General features: G+C 35.3%; 1 protein-coding gene across 50 annotated transcripts in view; it reads right to left on the bottom strand.

Moving 5' to 3' along the window:
* plekha7b (pleckstrin homology domain containing, family A member 7b) overlaps positions 1 to 19,186 on the bottom strand; it is a 193,890-nt gene that overhangs the window by 13,442 nt on the left and 161,262 nt on the right. For 18 of the 50 annotated variants that reach the window (XM_068222607.2, XM_021477813.3, XM_073908480.1 and 15 more), the window contains 11 exons: positions 18,967 to 19,035; positions 18,054 to 18,134; positions 16,566 to 16,715; positions 15,645 to 15,746; positions 11,405 to 11,570; positions 11,132 to 11,298; positions 8,992 to 9,183; positions 8,805 to 8,907; positions 7,395 to 7,486; positions 4,872 to 5,090; positions 18 to 200 (listed from right to left, as the gene is read on the bottom strand). In XM_068222607.2, the coding sequence (XP_068078708.2) occupies positions 18 to 200; positions 4,872 to 5,090; positions 7,395 to 7,486; positions 8,805 to 8,907; positions 8,992 to 9,183; positions 11,132 to 11,298; positions 11,405 to 11,570; positions 15,645 to 15,746; positions 16,566 to 16,715; positions 18,054 to 18,134; positions 18,967 to 19,035 (1,524 nt within the window). The remainder of the gene's footprint in view (positions 1 to 17; positions 201 to 4,871; positions 5,091 to 7,394; positions 7,487 to 8,804; positions 8,908 to 8,991; positions 9,184 to 11,131; positions 11,299 to 11,404; positions 11,571 to 15,644; positions 15,747 to 16,565; positions 16,716 to 18,053; positions 18,135 to 18,966; positions 19,036 to 19,186) is intronic. The other 32 variants (XM_068222610.2, XM_073908477.1, XM_073908486.1 and 29 more) reach the window with 3 other exon arrangements.

Below are 19,186 nucleotides of genomic sequence, written 5' to 3'. Positions count from 1 at the left end.
TTAAGCAGTAGGGTTACCTCTTTGCTGAGGTCAAGCTGGTAGTCCAGAGGCTCTAGATCCAGCTCTCTCATGGGTGTGCTGCTCAGGGTGAGCCATTCATCTGAATGAGAGCGCTGTCTTTCTTTGTGCTCCACTGGTCTCTCCTCACCCATCACAGCTCGCTCCAAAAGCTGCAAATCAAAGTCCTGCTCTCTTCTCCACTGAAGGCACACAAACACACAGAGCCCTGAAACAGCCAATCTAGAACTCACACATACACACCTAAAGTTTTGTCTTGTATCCAGTCTAAAAATCTACAAATTCTTAGATCAAGAAGCATTTTCTAGACAAGTAAAAAAAACATTATACCAAAATACATTTCTCTTTAAAACAAGTTAAATCATCTGGAAGTTGCATAAGTAAAATAATCAAAAAATAGTTTATTTTGCTTAGCCCACTGGCATATTATTTCAACCCAGGCTCATTCTGAAAATGTACCCCTATAAACATTTCTGGAGAGCACTAAAAACATCCCAGGAGGTACTTTTTTTGTAGTTTTATTATCTCATATCCACCAGAGGCCACTATGTAGGCTTTTTAAGACCTCAAATGTCTCTTGCAAGCGCTATTTGTGCCTGCTCTTCTCATGTAAATCCACCAGGGGCCGCTGTCGACTGACTGACCAATCAACTGACCCACCCTCCTCCTTGCCAAAACCCAACCGATAGCGTTTTCAAAAGCACCAATTATGCAGGGCAAAAAAAAAAAAAAAGTATACACAGGAATCAGAAAGTAAAATTCAATACCTTTTAAAACATTTTTTAAGACTCTTTCCATACATTAAGACCTTAAAACCACTTTAGGTTTGAACCGGAAACACTGGTAAGATTATGTACAGTATATTTATTTAATTTTAATGTAAGAAAATAATCCAAAACTGAAACATTATTCATTTACTGAAAAGAATTCTATTTTAGCTAATTCAGCAGTTTGGCGCCTATAGAACTGCAGAAATAATGGTGTTGACTTGATTACTGCAGTAAACAAAGCAGCATGATGTCAAATCCAGCAGGAGTTCACTGATTTCATAAACTACACAGCATCCTCACACAGATTTAATTCAGGAAAACTTTAGCATACAACCATACATTGCATCAAAACTGATATCAAATTTAATACCTTACAAAATAGCATTTTAGGCCTTTTTAATACTTTTTAAGGGCCTTAAATTTCTCTACATTGATTTATCAACTTTTAATACTTGTTAAGACTCCGCGGACACCCTGATTAATGGAAGATCATGTAAAAGGATGTGTTGCTTTAGGTTTCTTTCCCTGATTAGGGAATTTAATGCAAAGAATTTGCTGTAAAAATGTCTGACAGCTGTTGTAAATTGTATCTCTTTGCAATAAAAAAAACTTAAATAAAAAATGAGGAAAATTTAGACCTGTTTAAAATTGATTTTAAGACTTTAAAGTGAATTAAACACTTTTTAATTCCTAAAATTTTGTTTTTGAAATTTAGGACATTTTAAAACTTTAAGACCCCGTGGACACCCTGATTAATCATAGTTTAACATTTAATAATGCATTATTAACATCCAAATTCAAGCTTGTTAACATTAGTTAATGCACTGTGATTTAACAATGAATGAATATATTTTCATTAACGTTAACTAACATGAAAAAATACTTTAATAAATGTAATGTTGTAACTGACCCAGCTGGAACTCAAACCAGCGACCTTCTTGTTGTGAGGCAACAGTGCTAACCACTGAGCTACTGTGCAGTCCTGTGTTCAAGTTAGTAAATGCATTAGCTAACATTAACTAACACAATCTTATTGTAAAGTCGGATCAATTATTTAGCTTGTTTTAAAGAGAAAAAGGTTTAAAATTGAAATTCTGAAAACCAGACAACAATTGTACTTGTCTAGAAAATTATTCTTGCTTGATTTAAATTTTTAGATACTTGGATTAGAAACTAGACAAAAACCTTAGATAAGTGAAGCATTTTAGCTGTGAGAACATCCTATCTAACAGCTTGTTTTGAAATGTTCATTTCTTGATTTACAGAACAAGTAAAGTGAAGCATTTACAGTTATAATGCCTTACTTAGACAGAGCACCCTATGTAACCTTATGTAGCACAACTTAAGCTAAAATGACCTCTGTGCTCAGCATATCAGTTTACATCCAACATCCATTCTTCACATTCAATAAAAAGCTGAAAAAGCAAAGCCCTGCACAGAAACAACACACACACAACTGAATCGAATGACATCCCTGAGCGTAATTGTATATTGTCCCAGCGCGCTCCTGTATCATGTAAAAGTGATTGGAGTGATTGCGTGTGAAGTGTCTCGTGTTCAAGCTCTCAAACCGTAGCACACAACACTCCTACGGACCGAGAAGGATGGAATAAAAACCTCCATCTGCGACTTCATTTACATGCTTCATTCGCAGGCTTTATTGTGCTTACTGGAAAGAAAATAAACCAGCGTGTCATGAAATAAACTGCGGTTTTACATTCACAGTAGACAGAAAAAGAACAACTACTTTCTTTTACCTTTTTACTAGCAAAGCGTTTATTTTTCTCATGTGCAAAAACTCTACATAAAAGATAAAGAGAGGAAAGCAGAGGTGTGCAATTGAGCTTCCTTTTGCAAATTATGCTACAATATTATATCATTATGACCATACAACTGATTAAAAACATGCCGGAATTATTAATACATTCTGTATATCAGTCATAGTGCACACTTTGAAATACATTTTGGTAAAACAAGGAATAAAAATATTGAAACAATATTTTTTTAAATGAAGAATAATAACACAAACCAGGAAATCTAGAAGTCGCATTATTTGTGTAATTACATTTCAATTGATATACATGATCATGCCACTTATTCTCTGCACATTAAATGCTCTAGAATAAGTTGTGAGGAGAATATATTGCAACTTTTGTAAGCTTTACAATTAGAAAGCCAGAAGCAAATAGTGAAATTGGGTGAAATTAGTGTAAAACTAAAAATATTAATAAACAAGTAAAGTAAGCACAACAGAGTATGGTTTCACGATTTAGTCGCACTATAATTATTGCGGTTGAGTGATGAAGAGCTAAAAGGCTTGAGAGCTTGAAAGTCAGCTTACTACACAAGTCCACTAATCCAGCAGACCCTGTTGTCTATCATTAAGAGCAGTAGGTTATTGTTAAACAAGGGTTAAATGAGCATATGGATGTTAGTGCTGGCTATTTAGTATTCAACACTATTCTGGGGTGCGTTTCTCAAACAACGACGCAACTCGCGGCTGAACTATAATAGTACGGTGCATCGATTGGGTAAAGAACGATGTAGTGACGAGTGTTTCAGAAAAACCTTTAGTTTCTGTGTCGCAGATCCATCGTTTGAACCATGTAAGTTATAATGTAAAACGCCCATAATGATGCTCTGAACGAGGTGGTAACAACTTCTTTTGAAGAGAACCCCATCATTTCTTTGTGCAAATTATATCGTTTTACACACACACACATTTAAAAAAATAATAACCCAACATTAGTTTTGGTAAAAACATGCACTTATTTTCCATAAAAACTGAAATATATATAAATGGCACATTTAGAGCCTGTGTTTCCTTTACAAATCTTATTGAGAACATTACATATTCTATTCTAAATGAACATAAAATCACTTACAAAAGATAACACATATTTTAATATCATATATAAATCATATAAACAAATAAGTAAGGCTATTTATTAAGAAATTTAAATTAATATTTATTATTTAATAGGAAATGAAAAAAATATTGAATTACTTTAATAATAACATTAATAATAGTAATGTTGATTATGATGATGATTATTAAGTAGGATATTGTTTATTTTTTTGAAAAGTCTACTTGTTCTAATGTTCTAACCATCAGGCCCATGTCATATACAGCAGATACTTCATAAATAACCCACTATAAATTAAAAGCATTAACAAATGCTAAGTTTTTTTGTTGTTGTTGTTGTTGTTTCACAAGTTTTGGAGACATAACGTAAATTCCGCTTTTAAATAATAGGTCACCTATAGCTTTTGTCATGAGCCATGGCTGTGTTCAAAATGACATCAATGTTTTTAATGTGCACTGCGAAGGGAGCGCAATTGTACACATGAAGATCGCTAAAACTGAACTGTAAAAATATTCTGAAAGCAAATTACACGAGAGATGACTTTAATGCTTTTTTCATTTTTAATAATTTCAAGTTTATATGTCAGAATGTTCTAAACGAATAGGGCATGGGGAGAATAACTGGGAATAGAACACAGTCAGGAACTATGTTTCTAACTACAACAACAGAGGTGTAGTTGTAAGCATACAAGTTTGTGACGGATTTGACGGATGACGGATTTGGCAAATGCCAAATCATCGAACTATGTTGGTAACTTGCGACCTTAGTTGGCTAACGATGGTTTTCGGAAACGCACCCCTGATTCACTATACCAGAAGAGATGGTTAAAATTAAACACTCCTACATGTCATTTGAACATTTTGAACCATCCTCAGAGTGTAATACGAATGAACAGCACATCAACTTTCATTAATACTCCTCTAAACACATAATAATAAGTCTTTCATTGGCAAGTAGCATCCTGTCTGTTCTTATCCCAAAGCCTATCCATGTGGCTCAACAACATATGATAAAAAAATCTCTCCCATCTCCTTCTGCAACACCTCCCACAAACACACTTACCTGCGGCAAACGCTACCTCATTAAAAACGCTGATCGCTTTAACACCAAATCTTACAGTTCTCCATCAAAACAGTGTAAATAGCTGAATGTGCATTAACGTCAGGGTGACGGTCCTCTCTGGAGGATCAAATGTGTCATTGTGCTCTTAACATACTGATCCCAGGTCTGCAGAGACGGGTCTGGAGGTGGAGGAGGAGGAAGCGCGAGACGTGGAGGCCTGCCGCTCGCCCTGGCTGAGGGTTCTCTTGCGCTCTCGTACCAGAGCCTTTTGGTGGCGCTTCATCCTCTCCAGCTGCTCTTCTGCGCTCATGCGTCCGCGCTGCTGCACAGGCTCTCCGGAGTACAGACGCTCCAAGGCACTCTTTGGTCTCTCCTAGGAGACATCGAAGGATGAGTTAATATTGCCAGAATGAACTGCGCTAAAGAACAGCACGAAGAGAGAATATGCTGAAACGGGAGCAATATTGTATGCCAAATTGAAGATGTGGAGGAGAATGTAGAGTCATTTTTTTATTAATTTCATGTTGTGTAAAATTTGTTTTTTACTTTTTTTTGTGTGTTTCTCTTCACTGGCTTCCTGTTCATTTTTAGAGTACGTTTTAAGATTTTAGTTTCACTTTTTAAATCCCTAAATGGACCAGCACTAAGGTACCTTTCTGCATTAATTAAACTGTGCACTCTATCAAGGGCACTTCAAGAGTTCACACTTAGCTGATGATTAACTATAAAGCTTGTTTGGCATGCTGTCCCAGGAGAGAGCCCTGAGCTCATAAGATCCTCAAGCCCGGGGCTCCCTCCCATTTGCAAAGCAAGAGGGGAGTTTGAGCTTAGGTAGATCTCGAGAACTCCCCTGCTGTAGAAGCTAATGAACAGAAAGGGGTTGCTCTTAAAAGATAACTACTTACCAGGGGCATGTCTATGGTGCTGATTTGGATAAGTCAATTAACTTAAGTTGCATGTTTTTGTACTGAGGGAGGAAACCAGGGGAACCTGGGGAAAAACCCACGCGATCATGGGGACAACGTGTAAACTCTGCACAGAAATGTCGGCTGTCTTGGTAAGGACTAGAACCAGTGACATTCTTGCTGTGAGGCAACAGTGCTAACCACTGAGCCACCATGCCACACATCTAGGAAATAAAGAGGAGTGGGGTGGAGGAGGGGCTTCTTCAAAATGAAGATAGCTGTGATATTGAATTTTGGGTATTTATGGTGGCTTAGGTGAATCATAAATTGGATAATGCAGGACCAGCTACAAGCAATCATAAGCATATGATCCTCTTAAAATTAGTTTATAAATAAACTTCACTTAGATGTGCTGTCAGTTACTTTTGGCTGTTCCAGGCACAAAGATGAAATTCAGGACAGGACAGTGTTTTTGCAATGGTTGCCTCAAAACTTCGGAATAATGTGCCTCTCCGTGTTAGGCAGGCCAAAAACCTTTCTGTTTTCTCTTTGGCTTTTAATACCATATGAGTGTCTTATGTCTGCGTTATTTGTTGTTTGTTTTAGATGCTTAGATGTGTGCCTATACAGAACTATGGTAAACACTTGCTGTTTTTTAAAAACTCTTTATAAATAAACATTAACTTGACTTGATGTGGTTGAATTTGTTGCTATTTTTAATTACACTAAAAATCTATGGTCAGTATAAGAAAAAAAAAACTTTAGAGTCAGCAAAAAAGAAAAGAAAAAAATGGAAACTAATCTACATTCTCAAAAACAAATAAAGGGCCCCCAAAAAAGCAGCACAGCTGAGCACAACAGTACTCAAAATCTTTAATGATGAAAAAATGTTTAGATTAGAAGGAAGTTTTATTTTAATACAATGTTTAAATATTTATACAACATCATGTATACGATTATACTTTATATTCTGTTAGTTATTTGTCTTGATTGCAATGTTTTTAGTAAAATGTTAATGTGTTTTTTATTCTAAAAAGTTCTGACAACATTTGTTCTAAACAGCAAATAAAAATATTGTCATTTCTAAATGTATAATAATTTTGTTTGGTTGTTTGTTTGTTTGTTTGCTTGTTTGTTTTAAATGACTACCATTTTATTAAGCTAAAACATTGGTATTGTCTGAATATTAAAATAAACATTTAAAACGATGATACATTTTTGTTAATACATTTTAAAAAGTAATTTTAAATAATAATAATAATAATAATAATAATTTAATTTGAAATTTCAAAATATCAAATGTAGTTTGCAGAACAAAGTTTTACCGAAACACATTAGTATAGATTGTAAATATCGATAACATTAGAATCAAATGGTCGCAAATTTTTCCGTATCTGTCTGCATATACATTTTTATTAAAGTGTGCTGTTTTAAATGCATGTAAAATTGTCAGTTGGCAAGAGACAGGGAAGAGAGGAAAGTTTCAGGAGTGCATTTTGAAGCCGCTATGCTTATTTGTGTTAACAATTTCTACATGAATCCATCAGGGTGGGAGACACACACTGTGTTCACTCTGCATGGCAACACTACCACAGTAATTTATTCGCAAAAAGTACAGTCGGGCTCAAACCCACACTGGCTGCTTTTATTTCATGCGCTCAGCGGTTTGCACTGCTGCTGTATCTCATCGACTCCGCCAAAGCAAACCATGACAGACTCTTTATGTCCTCTGCCTCCCAATAGACATCTCTGGGACTTGTTTGACGTCCTACCTTCAAGCTTGTGGTGGTGAGTCCTCTTCTGAGGGTGACAAATGATGAAATGTTTGATGACTGGTTCAGTCTTGAAGAGGAGCTTGTCAAACCTAGCAGAATTGGACTGGATTAGGCAAATGTTTCAGACCTGCTAAAATACTACTATAATTGTCCATCTTTATTGTGCTCACTGAATCAGAAATGTATGACAAGACTGCACTGTTTTATCACAAAGATTTTTGAATTAAATAATAGTATTTATTTAAATAACTACTTCAACTTTTTTTATTCATTTTTTGAAGGCAAGTCTGTTTTTGGCAGTCATTATTTAAACTGGTAAGTTGTGCTTGTGTCATTGAATGCCTTTACTGTTATTTTTAATCAATTTAATGCATCAGTACAAAATGAAAGTACCAATATCTTGACAAAAATTCAACCTGTCTGAAACTGTTGTAGAATATGATAATGCACAAAATTATAATTTTTCTAAAAAAAAAATCATGAAAACATTCATTACATTTCCATAAGTCTCAAATGACAAAATGTGTTTAACAGCATTTTGCCATTTAAAAAGTATATATTTGAAAAAATAATTGGTGGTAAAGATTACATATGCAACATTTCAGCTTATAATAATATAATTTCACAGCTAGCATCTTGTAGCCGAAGTCAGTGGTTTCCAAAGTTGAGTTTGTGGGACAATGAGGGGGGTTGGGGCCACTTGATGATTAAAAAAACAACATGCAAATGAATAGTCATCAGCCTTAGGATTTTTTTTTTATCTAATTAATTAATTGATTTATTTTTTCATTGGATTGAGACACCTGGGGTAATTTTATGACATCGGACGCAGCAGATTAGTTTTATGGCACCAGGTTAAACTTTGACACTTTTATGGCACTCACTCTGAACTACTACTGAATTCACTATAATCTTCTATGTGAAGCTGCTTTACACAATCTACATTGTAAAAGCACTATAAAAATAAAGATTAATTGAATTGAATTGAATCACGTACATTAAAAATAAATACAGGCCACTACTGAACATGAAGGATGGTCTCCGAGTGGCGGTCGCCAAAATTACACCAAGAATAGAATTGGTGTTTGTGCACCTTTATTTGTAAGGATTGTATATTTATAACCACCACCAGAATGTTGGGGTTCACAAGTCACTGGCATTATTTTTTAAAGGGTTGCAGGCTGAAAAGTTTGGGAAACCCCTGGTCTAAGCTACACACATTTAACAACAACTTTCAAACTTGAAAAATTAGTCAAAATTTCTGCTTCATTTGAGAATACAATAATTAAGTACACATAATAATCAACTATTTTCTTGCATGTTTTCACATTACCATTGAATCAGGCAGTGGTTTGCATTAACCAAGCTCCAATTAGTGTACATATATATATTCCATCATGTGTGTACCTCTGTTTGGTAGAGTTTGGTAGCCACTATCACGGCTCAAGCCCCCAATCTGTCCACCGACCACCAGCAGTTCAGGCTCGCTGAGGAATGCCCGTATCTCAACCTAGATTTCCAGGAAAACAGATCTCAGGACTCAATTAACATTGAAGTGTGGCTTTATCTTGGTACTGTTCAGCTTGGCACAAACCTTGTGATCTCCGTTAGAGAACTGTCCGATTTCACGATCGCGCTTGCGCTCATCAGACTGCCGTTTCAGACCCCGAACTGAAGTGTGTCGGATGACAGAGGTCTCTTTGGGCAGAGGGGGCACAGCTGGAGGGTGTTCGTCTGGGCTGTAGAGGTGAGGGAGAGGCGGTCTGGGAGGAGCATCTTCTTCAGGCTGAATACATACAGATAAAACATCCATAAGTTTAGATAAATGGACTGAAGTGGCATTTGGTTACATAATGCTTCCCTCGCTCCGATTTAAGTAGGAATCATGTTTAAAGGTGTGGAGCTGGAGTAACAGAGGGATGCTGAAAGTCGAGAAAATATGGAGAGAGGACATGTTTGGTTATTTATATGGGTTTGGTGTTAAGCTGTTTGTATTATAAAATGATTGTCAACAATGAATTAGCCTTGTCAAAAAATCTGAACATGCTGGCAATGAAAATTCAGTTTGATGTTTTCATCCAAACTCATGTTTAAGTGATCACTTACATTGACTTTTATGTGTTTCAAAAAGCCAGCAGAATAATAGATTCTGTGGATTATGATTGAATTTGACTAACTCACCAGCAAAAGCTTAATATTCCTTAAATTAGAAATACTAGAAGACTATCCTAAACACAATTGGGACTGAGAGGGTAAAGTATCAATAAGAGGGATTCTCTGTAACCAGAAACTTTTAGATGGTATTTTAGTTTAAGATAAAATTCTTAACAAAAGAGATTGAATTAGCTTTTTTGTATAGTTTGTATAGTTGTGGTCATAAACCATATTTAAATTTAGAGTTTTCTTAATTCAAATAAGTAGAGGCTTGGACCTGGAAATAGATTCCCAATTAACAAACGGATAAGCACTGCATTTGGCCAGCCACAATAAATAAGTTTTGATGTGCAATACATTTTGTTGTCACAGAAGTTGCGATAAGTGATATTATCATCATTCTAACCATCACTGTTCGACAAATCGTTTTTTTTTTTCAGCTCATATTAATATTTTTCTAAAAATGTATTAAATTTATTAAGTTCTGTTTTTTGTAAGAGGTTTCTGCAGGTTTCACCAAGTTAAATGTAACACTTTTAAAGACATTTATGAGACTATTATGAATGAAATTTTAAACTTATAAAGGGCTAAACGCTAAAGAATATTTCAAATGGCCCAGATGGAAAAGACTTGTATTTGCCCTATTAAAAACAATTAAAATGAAATACCTTTAATAATACAATAAAAATTTAATAATAAAAAAATAAATATTTTTGATTTTTCTTGCAAATTATTTTAAATATTGTGTAAAAACAAGCAAGGTCTACCTGTACCCATATACTTTTATTCCAACAAAAAATTCCACCATTATAAAAAAAAAAATGAACAAATGTTTTTAAATCATAATAAAATTAATCTATGAACAACAATCTCTCCAGGTCAGTGTCCTCAGCAATAAACACATGGAGCACTTTTAAACAAATGTTATTGTAAGGAAAATAACTAAACCATTTTAGTAAATAGAGTAAAAAAAGTTTTATTGAGATAAAATGTTTTATGGGTGTTGGCTAGATTGGGAACAATAAATAAACAAAGGAAAATTAAAACCTAAAATCAAGCAAAAAGTGTAGGGTAGCTTAAATAATGTGCTGCTGCTCTTTGTGTAAAGGATTCATCAGAATAAACAGCAAAAATCAGTCCAAGGCACTCGAAAAATGTGAAAAAAATATTTTTTTCTTAAATGAAGGCCTGTGTAAAAAAGACTTAAGACAATAATACTTAAACACAATATTTCAGTCAATTTAAGCCTTTTAAGGCCTAAATTTTTTATTTTGATATTTGAGACATTTTAAGACTTTTTAAAAGCCAGCAGACACACTGAAGTATCAACAGGGAGTCTTCAGAAAATTTAAGATGATATCTTATTTTGATATTTATTTGAAAATAACAGCACAGCTTTTTTTGTTTACAGCACTAACCAAGGAATTCAGCCACCTACTGAAAGAGAGTTAATAGTTTTATTTTAAGTAAATTTTTCATGTAAAGTTTTTCATTCATCAGTATCAGAATTAGTTAATTTCACTGTAAAATTCAAGAACAGTGCATCACTGCTGGTTATTCAATTTCACACAATAACTTACCCATTTTGGCGTGAGGGCTGTGTGCGAGAGTTGCAGAGGCTGTTGGGTACATGGCTGCACAGGGCTGAGATGTGGGCTGGGTTGAGCAGCTTTTAGTTCCCCCATGGACGGGCTGTCGGAGAGCGAAGGCACTGCGGACAATGACGCTGAAGGCACGAGTTTCCTCTCTGGGTCACACAAACATCCCAAATGTTTACAAAAACAAAAACACAGGTATTATTATCAGTATGATCTGTATGTGGGGTCGCATGTGATGACGTTTGGCCTCAATACCTCTGGCTGTGTTCCAGTGCATGGGGGTGATGGCAGGAAGGGGGCCGCTCTCACCTGGATTACGCACTGAGTCAATGATCACTCTGTAGTTTGCTTTGCTTGAGCTCAGGCCTGCGAGCACATCTTCGATCCGCCACAGTTCCTTCCTCATTTGAGATTTCTCCTGCTGCACACAAACACAGATTTACGTTTGCATGGACATCATTAATTGAATTATTTGCCTTAATCTAAATAAGGACAATAATACGATTAAGGTGTTTACATGAGTTGCTTTTCATGATCCCATTTTTTATGTAATAGCACATAATTCAATTAACATCATTGTGTCACCATGCTATCCACATTTAGCATATAATTTAGGGTGTTTCATTTTTATTTGTTGACTTTAACTGCAGTTTGAGACTTACACTTTCATTCAGGAACATTTAGTGCATGCTCCCTGTGACAAACAAGATATTGGATGCGAGTATGAACTGCTGGAAGAGTGTTGTTTTAATGGACGCCATATGGGAAAAACCCTCCACATTTCACAATGCAGGCATCTTTGGTCCTTCATTGACTCGATAGGTGAAGAGAATAGTGTCAAACAGCTGTGTGTGTATTAGGGATGCACCGATCACAGTACTTGGATTGGATATTGGTTCGATACGTGAAGTTTAGTTTTAAACAAATTTTGAGAGGAGCATGTGCTCATGATTTACCCAGCTGGTCCACATTAACTAATTATGATCCTCCAATCAAAGGATCCCAAATCACTATATATATCCTCATTTCCTTTCTACAACTATCTTCGTCTGGAAGAAACCCCCCTCCTCCCCTTCTTCCTCCTTTATCCAGAATGGGCGGCACGGTGGCCCAGTGACTAGCACTGTTGCCTCACAGCAAGAATACCAATGGTGTTGGGTCCTCGCTGAGCCATCTGGTATTTCTGTGTGGAGTTTGCATGTTCTCCCCGTGTCCGCGTGGGTTTCCCCCGGGTTCCCTGGTTTCCTCCCACCATCCAAATGTGCTCTATATTATAGATAAAACAAACCTAAACCTTTTTTATAATGTCTTACTCTCAGGAAGTTCGCCTTGGCCTCAGCAGCGGGGGAGTTTGAGATAGACCTGAGCTCAATCTCCACTCGCCCTGCAAAAGGGGGGGAGCCCTGGGCTCGAGGATCCCTTGAGCTCAGGGCTCTCTCCCGGGACAGCATGCCAAACAAGCTATGTATAAATCATGAGCTAAGTGTGAACTCTTGAATGCATATTTTTTCTGAATTGGCTATCGGGCAGCTGGTACCGTTTCAAATCCGATTTTGCACGTGCGCTATATTCTGTGTAATTTATAAGCCACCTAAAGCCATGAAGGTAGCCTATTATAAGGCAATAGAAAGTTGTCATGTAGGCCTACTATATCCCAAAAGACGCCATTCTATAGTGTAATGTGAAGCACAGATAAATTTTCAAATGCTTAAATTTATGTTCAGTTCTATGCTTCCAGAGGGCTGCGCGCTGTGTCTCAAGCGCTTATTCATGCACCGGCTGCACAGACACGACATGCGCCGCTCCGTAAAATTATTCCCACAATTGGTTTCTGTTCTCTGACTCTTCTGAGTTTGTTCTTCTGAGGGGAATACTTTTAGTGCTGCGCATAGTTTGTTAAGCCTGGCTCATTGTGGTCAAAATAGTTGATTTATTAATAAAAGTGAAACTGACGGCCCGACGCATAAATATTGTCATTAACAGGAAGTTATTTAGCCTAATATAGGCTACTTAGAAATTGTGAATATTTTACTGTAATTTTATTTATATTAATATTTTATTTAACAATTTGTACGCTGAAGCATATAAGCGGACCCTGTTTTGAACTTGACCTCAAATATTCTTGTTTATTTTGCAGATAACTGACCAACAAAAATCCATTAAAAAACAACAAATTATGCTAAATGAAATTCGCTTTAATAATATATATTTTTTAAGACAAAAAAAAAATTTCAGACATGCTTTTAGGTTCTCTATCGCAGTCACTTCGAGTTTAGGCAAGGGATTATAAAGTAAAACTGACCTCAGACAGTTTTGCTTAGTCTGCTTCAAACCTGCAGGAAAATATCAGACTTTGCTAAAAGAAAAAGGAAACATAAGCTGGACCACAACAGATCATATCAATGTCATAACGAAGGCTCAAATAATGTAGTATATAGCTAGCAAACGTTATGTTTTTATTAGTTTGTGCCGTCTGTCATATACAGTAGGTCTATAGGTCTGTATCGGTCGAAACTCAGAACTTTGTTATCGGGATCAGATCGGTTAAAAAAAATGGTATCGGTGGATCCCTAGTGTGTATAGACTATCCTGAAAATCTTACAAAACAGTAATAGTTTAATTAAGGTGTTTACATTTCTGGACTGCACTTCAATAATGTAACTAAAATCGGCACACTCCAGGAAATTAGATTTCTGTTTAGTTTGATTTTGACTTTAGTCAGATTAAGGTAATCAAAAACCACTGCAATATTGGTGTCTATGTAAACGTACTTACTGTATGTAGGATAAAATAAAACAAAGAACTCTGAATAAAGTAAATAGAAGAACATATTCCCAGATATACAGTAGTTAAAATGACTAAAGAACAAACTAATCACCTCAAAATGCACTACAAATATGCTTTTCTTACTTAGATGTCTTGTTTCTAATTCAAATATGTAAAAGTTCTTAAATCAAGAAATATTTTCTAGACAATAAAAACATACAATATTGTCTGTTTTAAGTAATATGTCAAAATTAGTTTAAATATTTTTCATCAAAACAAGCAAGATAATCTGCCAATGGGTTAAACAAATTAATCTAATGTAAAAAGAAAAAAACAAGAATATTTTGCTTACCCCATTGGCAGATAACTTGTTTTAAGGAAAAACTCACTTATTTTTGGCATATTATAATATATATTACATTTGAAAATGTTTTCAACACTGATCATAATAAAAAGAAATGTTCCAAAAGGATCATTTTGTAAGAACAAACTAGAAAAAATGGTAAAAGGTTTTGAATAACACGAATAAATTACTTTTCAGATTACATATTAACACAGACAATGTTCCCATTACAAATATAGAAAACCACTTTTTGACTTTCAGTATTCAGGAAATAATATAATATAATATAATATAATATAATATAATATAATATAATATAATATAATATAATATAATATAATATAACATAATATAATATAAGGCGAGGCAGTGGCGCAGTAGGTAGTGCTGTCGCCTCACAGCAAGAAGGTCGCTGGTACGAATCTCGGCTCAGTTGGCGTTTCTGTTTGGAGTTTGCATGTTCTCCCTGCCTTCGCGTGGGTTTTCTCCGGGTGCTCTGGTTTCCCTCACAGTCCAAAGACATGCAGTACAGGTGAATTGGGTAGGCTAAATTGTGTGTGTGAATGTGTGTGTGGATGTTTCCCAGAAATGGGTTGCAGCTGGAAGGGCATCCGCTGCGTAAAAACTTGCTGGATAAGTTGGCGGTTCATTCCGCTGTGGCGACCCAGGATTAATAAAGGGACTAAACCGACAAGAAAATGACTGAATAAATGGTAATATAATATAATATAATATAATATAATATAATATAATATAATATAATATAATATAATATAATATAATATAATATAATATAATATAATATAATAAAGAGTAGAATGAAATATATATATTCTTATCATTGTGATCACTGTTAAAATAAATATGATGACCATGAGGCTTGTCTTTGATTTTTCTAAGAGGCAAATTTGGAGCTCAAAGGGGGCACTGAAGAAAAGGATAGGATTTTCTCTTATTTGTATTTTTATAAAAAACACAAAAAAAACATAATTTATTGACCATGTCTGTGTGCACTCTCACACAAACACTTGAGAAATCAATAATCTTAGACACTGTATGCCTTGTTCTTACGGCTCTATCACACTGATCAAAAACTGACATTAGATCTTCACTCCGGCTCTGAGAGCTGCATCTCTCTTTCATCACTTTGTTCTTTCTCTATCAATTACCGGACCGAGAGGTGCATGCTGAATAGAAAAGGAGGCTGACACGGTTTAACATCTTCTGCTACACACTCTGCTGCTCAAACACTGTCAATACTTAAGTTTGGAAGCGCGCGTTAAAGAAGTAAAACTGAAATAGAATTTTCTGGGCTTTAGTAAAGAAAGACTGCCTGCCATTGATATCACTTATAGGTGTGTTTTTCAGCATGTCTCTGGTTCTGACCTGAGAGAGAGCACTGTGGGTCATCTGGTCTTGAAGGGCTGAACGCAGTCTGTCTACATCTCTCTCCAAGTGGCTGTACTCTGACCAGGCATTCTCCATCTCCTATTTAACACACAGCAGAAAAATGACTGATCAAAGGAATAGAAACCAAAATTGTACATTAATTCACCTTTCACTAATCATCCACGCGTTCCAAAGGGATTTGCAGAATTTTTGTGTTTGAACCTGAACTTATAACATATAAGTTAGAGTAACCAAGACCGGCTGCTCACTGAAGATAAGCAGGGCTGAGCCTGGTCAATACCTGGATGGGAGACCACATGGAAAAACTAGGCTGCTGTTGAAAGTGGTGTTATTGAGGCCAGCAGGGACGCTCAACCTACGGTTTGTGGGAGCCCCAGTAAAGTGAAGGGGATTCTATACTGTCAGTGAGTGCCATCTTTCAGATAAGATGTTAAACTGAAGTCCTGTCTCTCTGTGGTCATTAAAAATCCCATGGCACTTCTCATAAGGAGTAGGGGTGTAACACCAATGTCTAGGCCAAATTCCATCGGTCTTTATCAGCCTCCCAATCATCCCCATCCACTGAATTGGCTCTATCACTGTCTTTCCACTCCAATATTAGCTTTTGCGTGGTGAGCGAACTGAAGCAGTTGATATAAATATGAATTAATACACATATTACATATAAATATACAAAAACACACAAAAAAGTAAAAATCTTTTTTTTTTTAAATGAACTTCCATAATTAAAATAAGTAAATAATAAGGTTATGTATCAAACATCAATTAAGTCATGTATATGTATTGCACAATAAGTCAATATATTAATTATTTTGACAGGCCTACACTGCATTCAAATTCAGTCCCAGATAAATTTATTATATACACATGGATATTTTTGGGGTGTGAGTCTCTTACCGTGGACACCTGTGAGATGTCTGCCCTGATGTGGACCACATCCTCTCGTAACAGCTTCTGTTGGTAGGCAATCTTCTCTGCATGGGCAGGCTGGTCCTGGTACTGCTCCATCTGCTGATGAGAAACATCCAGAACTGACTCCAGCTTGTCCTAGTTAAGGTAAAACAGACACAGATAAAGATGTTAGAAAGAAAAGGAATTAGAGATGAGACACACTAGGGCTGTACACTAATATAGAGGTTTTCACTGGCTTGTCCTATAATGTACCACCAAAAGTAAAATCTGCAACGAAACATCTAAAGCTGGTTTTATTTAAAATGTCATTTTAAAAGTAGGAATAAACAAGAAACAGAAAATGTAAAGCTAACAATTGGAGGTTGCCACTTTCAACATATTCAGTAAATGACATTTTCTTGTAATCAACAACCAACTGACTTCATAAACCAAAACATTCCCACTATAACCACCAAATCATATTGAAAGTTAAAGTTTTATTATGAGTGTAGACAGCTTTGGGACATTATTATATTTATATTTGCCTTTATATAATTTTTTTCTAAATGCTTTTATTTAATGTTGTTTTATTATGTTTTTTTTCTTCTAAAAATAGTATATTTTTTTCCAAATCAGAAATATAGTAAGAATAGCAATACCCAAAAATATTAAAATGTTAATTATTCCTGTTATGGCAAAAATTTAATTTTAGCATCCATAATCCCGTTTTCTGTGTAATAAGATTCTTTAGAAATCATTCAGAAATTATACTATGCGGATTTAGTCCTGAAAACAAGATTTCTCATTGTTTATCAATGATAAAACACCTGTGCTGCTTAATATTTTCATGAATGCAGAAGTCATCTGTAATTTTTGCAACATAATTTTTATAATAATAGATGTCTTTATGATCACTTTAGATCAATTTAATGCATTATTGTTAAATATATTCATAAAATAGCTTGAAAATAAAATATTTTGAAACTTTATAAAATACATTATATTATCATTCTAAAAGTTTTTATTGATTTCTGTAAATTCATGTTCTCCTAAAATAGTTTTGATTATAAAAAATAAAGTAAAAAAGCAATACAGAGAAATATTCAAATGTAAATTATTTCTGTAATGACACAAATTCACATTCAGCAGCCATTATCTAGTTTTCAGTGTCATAAGATTCTTTAAAAATCATTCACATTCAAACAATAATTAACTAATACGGTTCTGAAAAACAAATTCTGATTATTTATTAAAAATAAAACAGTTGTGCTGCTTAATATTTTCATGAAAGAGAGATCATCTGCAATTTTTGCAACATTATTTCTTATGATAATAATAGATATGTTTATCGCCACTTTAGATTAATTTAATGCATTATTGATAAATAAAAGCATACCATCAACAATTCTTTAAAACCTTTAATTCTTTGAAACGCTTTTAGAGCTTTGAGGCTGCTTTAGAATATAGAATTTAGATAAGGAAAAAAACCTGTACCTTATCTTCTTTAAGTGTGCGTATCCTGGCCTCCAGCTCCTGTAGGATCTTGTCTTGTTCGCATAACCTACTTAGCTTTACCTGGGGAGACAATCACAAGCAATAATAATAAAACATGGCCACCAAACAAGAGGGCACGACAGAAATGAATCACACAAACATATCAAACAGAAGGCCGACAGAAAACATTCTTCTGCTATTCCATATTCAACATTCGCCACCATTGAAGATGTTCATTAGCATAAACTCCACGCACCCAAGACAATTTTGGTGTCATTATTTGCAGAAACAAACAGCATTTTCTCAGTGAAAAATGGGTTATAGGGTATGTGTGCGCGCATGAGAGACAGAAGATGCAGAAGTGTCTTGTTTACGGTCTTCCTCGCGCTGCCTGTTTATTCTCCACTGTTTATCATTCCTTCCGATTAATTATTAAGCTGTTATTATTTTACCGCCTCATATTGTTGTTTTAACAGCATTAAAAATTCATCACACGGATAAACCCACCAACAAAATTCTTATAAATTGTTAAACTGAAACAATGTTAATGATAAAAAGCCAGGATTTCCAGATTATTTACCTCTAATCAAACGGAAAACGGAGAGAGCACTGGAATACAAAAAAAATCAAGCTGAAAAATTTACAAGCCTAAAGTATGAAACTCCCCTTGCATGTATTTTTCTCTTTAAATTGAGCATTGAATATAAAAAGCCCTCGTCAATAATTTCAATTTCTTCTGCACACAGACAGCTCGCTTCTCCCCACAGCATACACCGCTGCCTCGTTCCGATGCCTGTGTTTACTCGCACAAATTCAGGCTCGAGTACTGGATTTTTCTGCAAATGCAATTGGAGAGCGAGAGGGGAGACAGGGGTCAAAAAGCAGGTATTAATAAAGAGAGGTGAGAACTCACGTCTATGTCACTTTCTGCAATTTTAACAGGCCGAGGCGGTCGATCTTTAAGCGAGTCACGTCCGGTTACCTGTTGACAAAATGCAAAAAGCTCATACACTTTCAAAGACTGGGCATTAACATCAAGACTATGATGCTGCATTGATTTTGCCTATTGACAAAAGGGCTGTTGAAATCAAGTAAACAAACTATGCTTTGGCGAGAAAAATAAAAGAACAAGA

Source organism: Danio rerio, chromosome 7, assembly GCF_049306965.1.
Source record: "Danio rerio strain Tuebingen ecotype United States chromosome 7, GRCz12tu, whole genome shotgun sequence".
In the NCBI taxonomy this organism is placed as follows: Eukaryota; Metazoa; Chordata; class Actinopteri; order Cypriniformes; family Danionidae; genus Danio; species Danio rerio.
The sequence above is the reverse complement of the archived record's forward strand: the minus strand, read 5'-3'. Positions and strand labels throughout refer to the sequence as shown.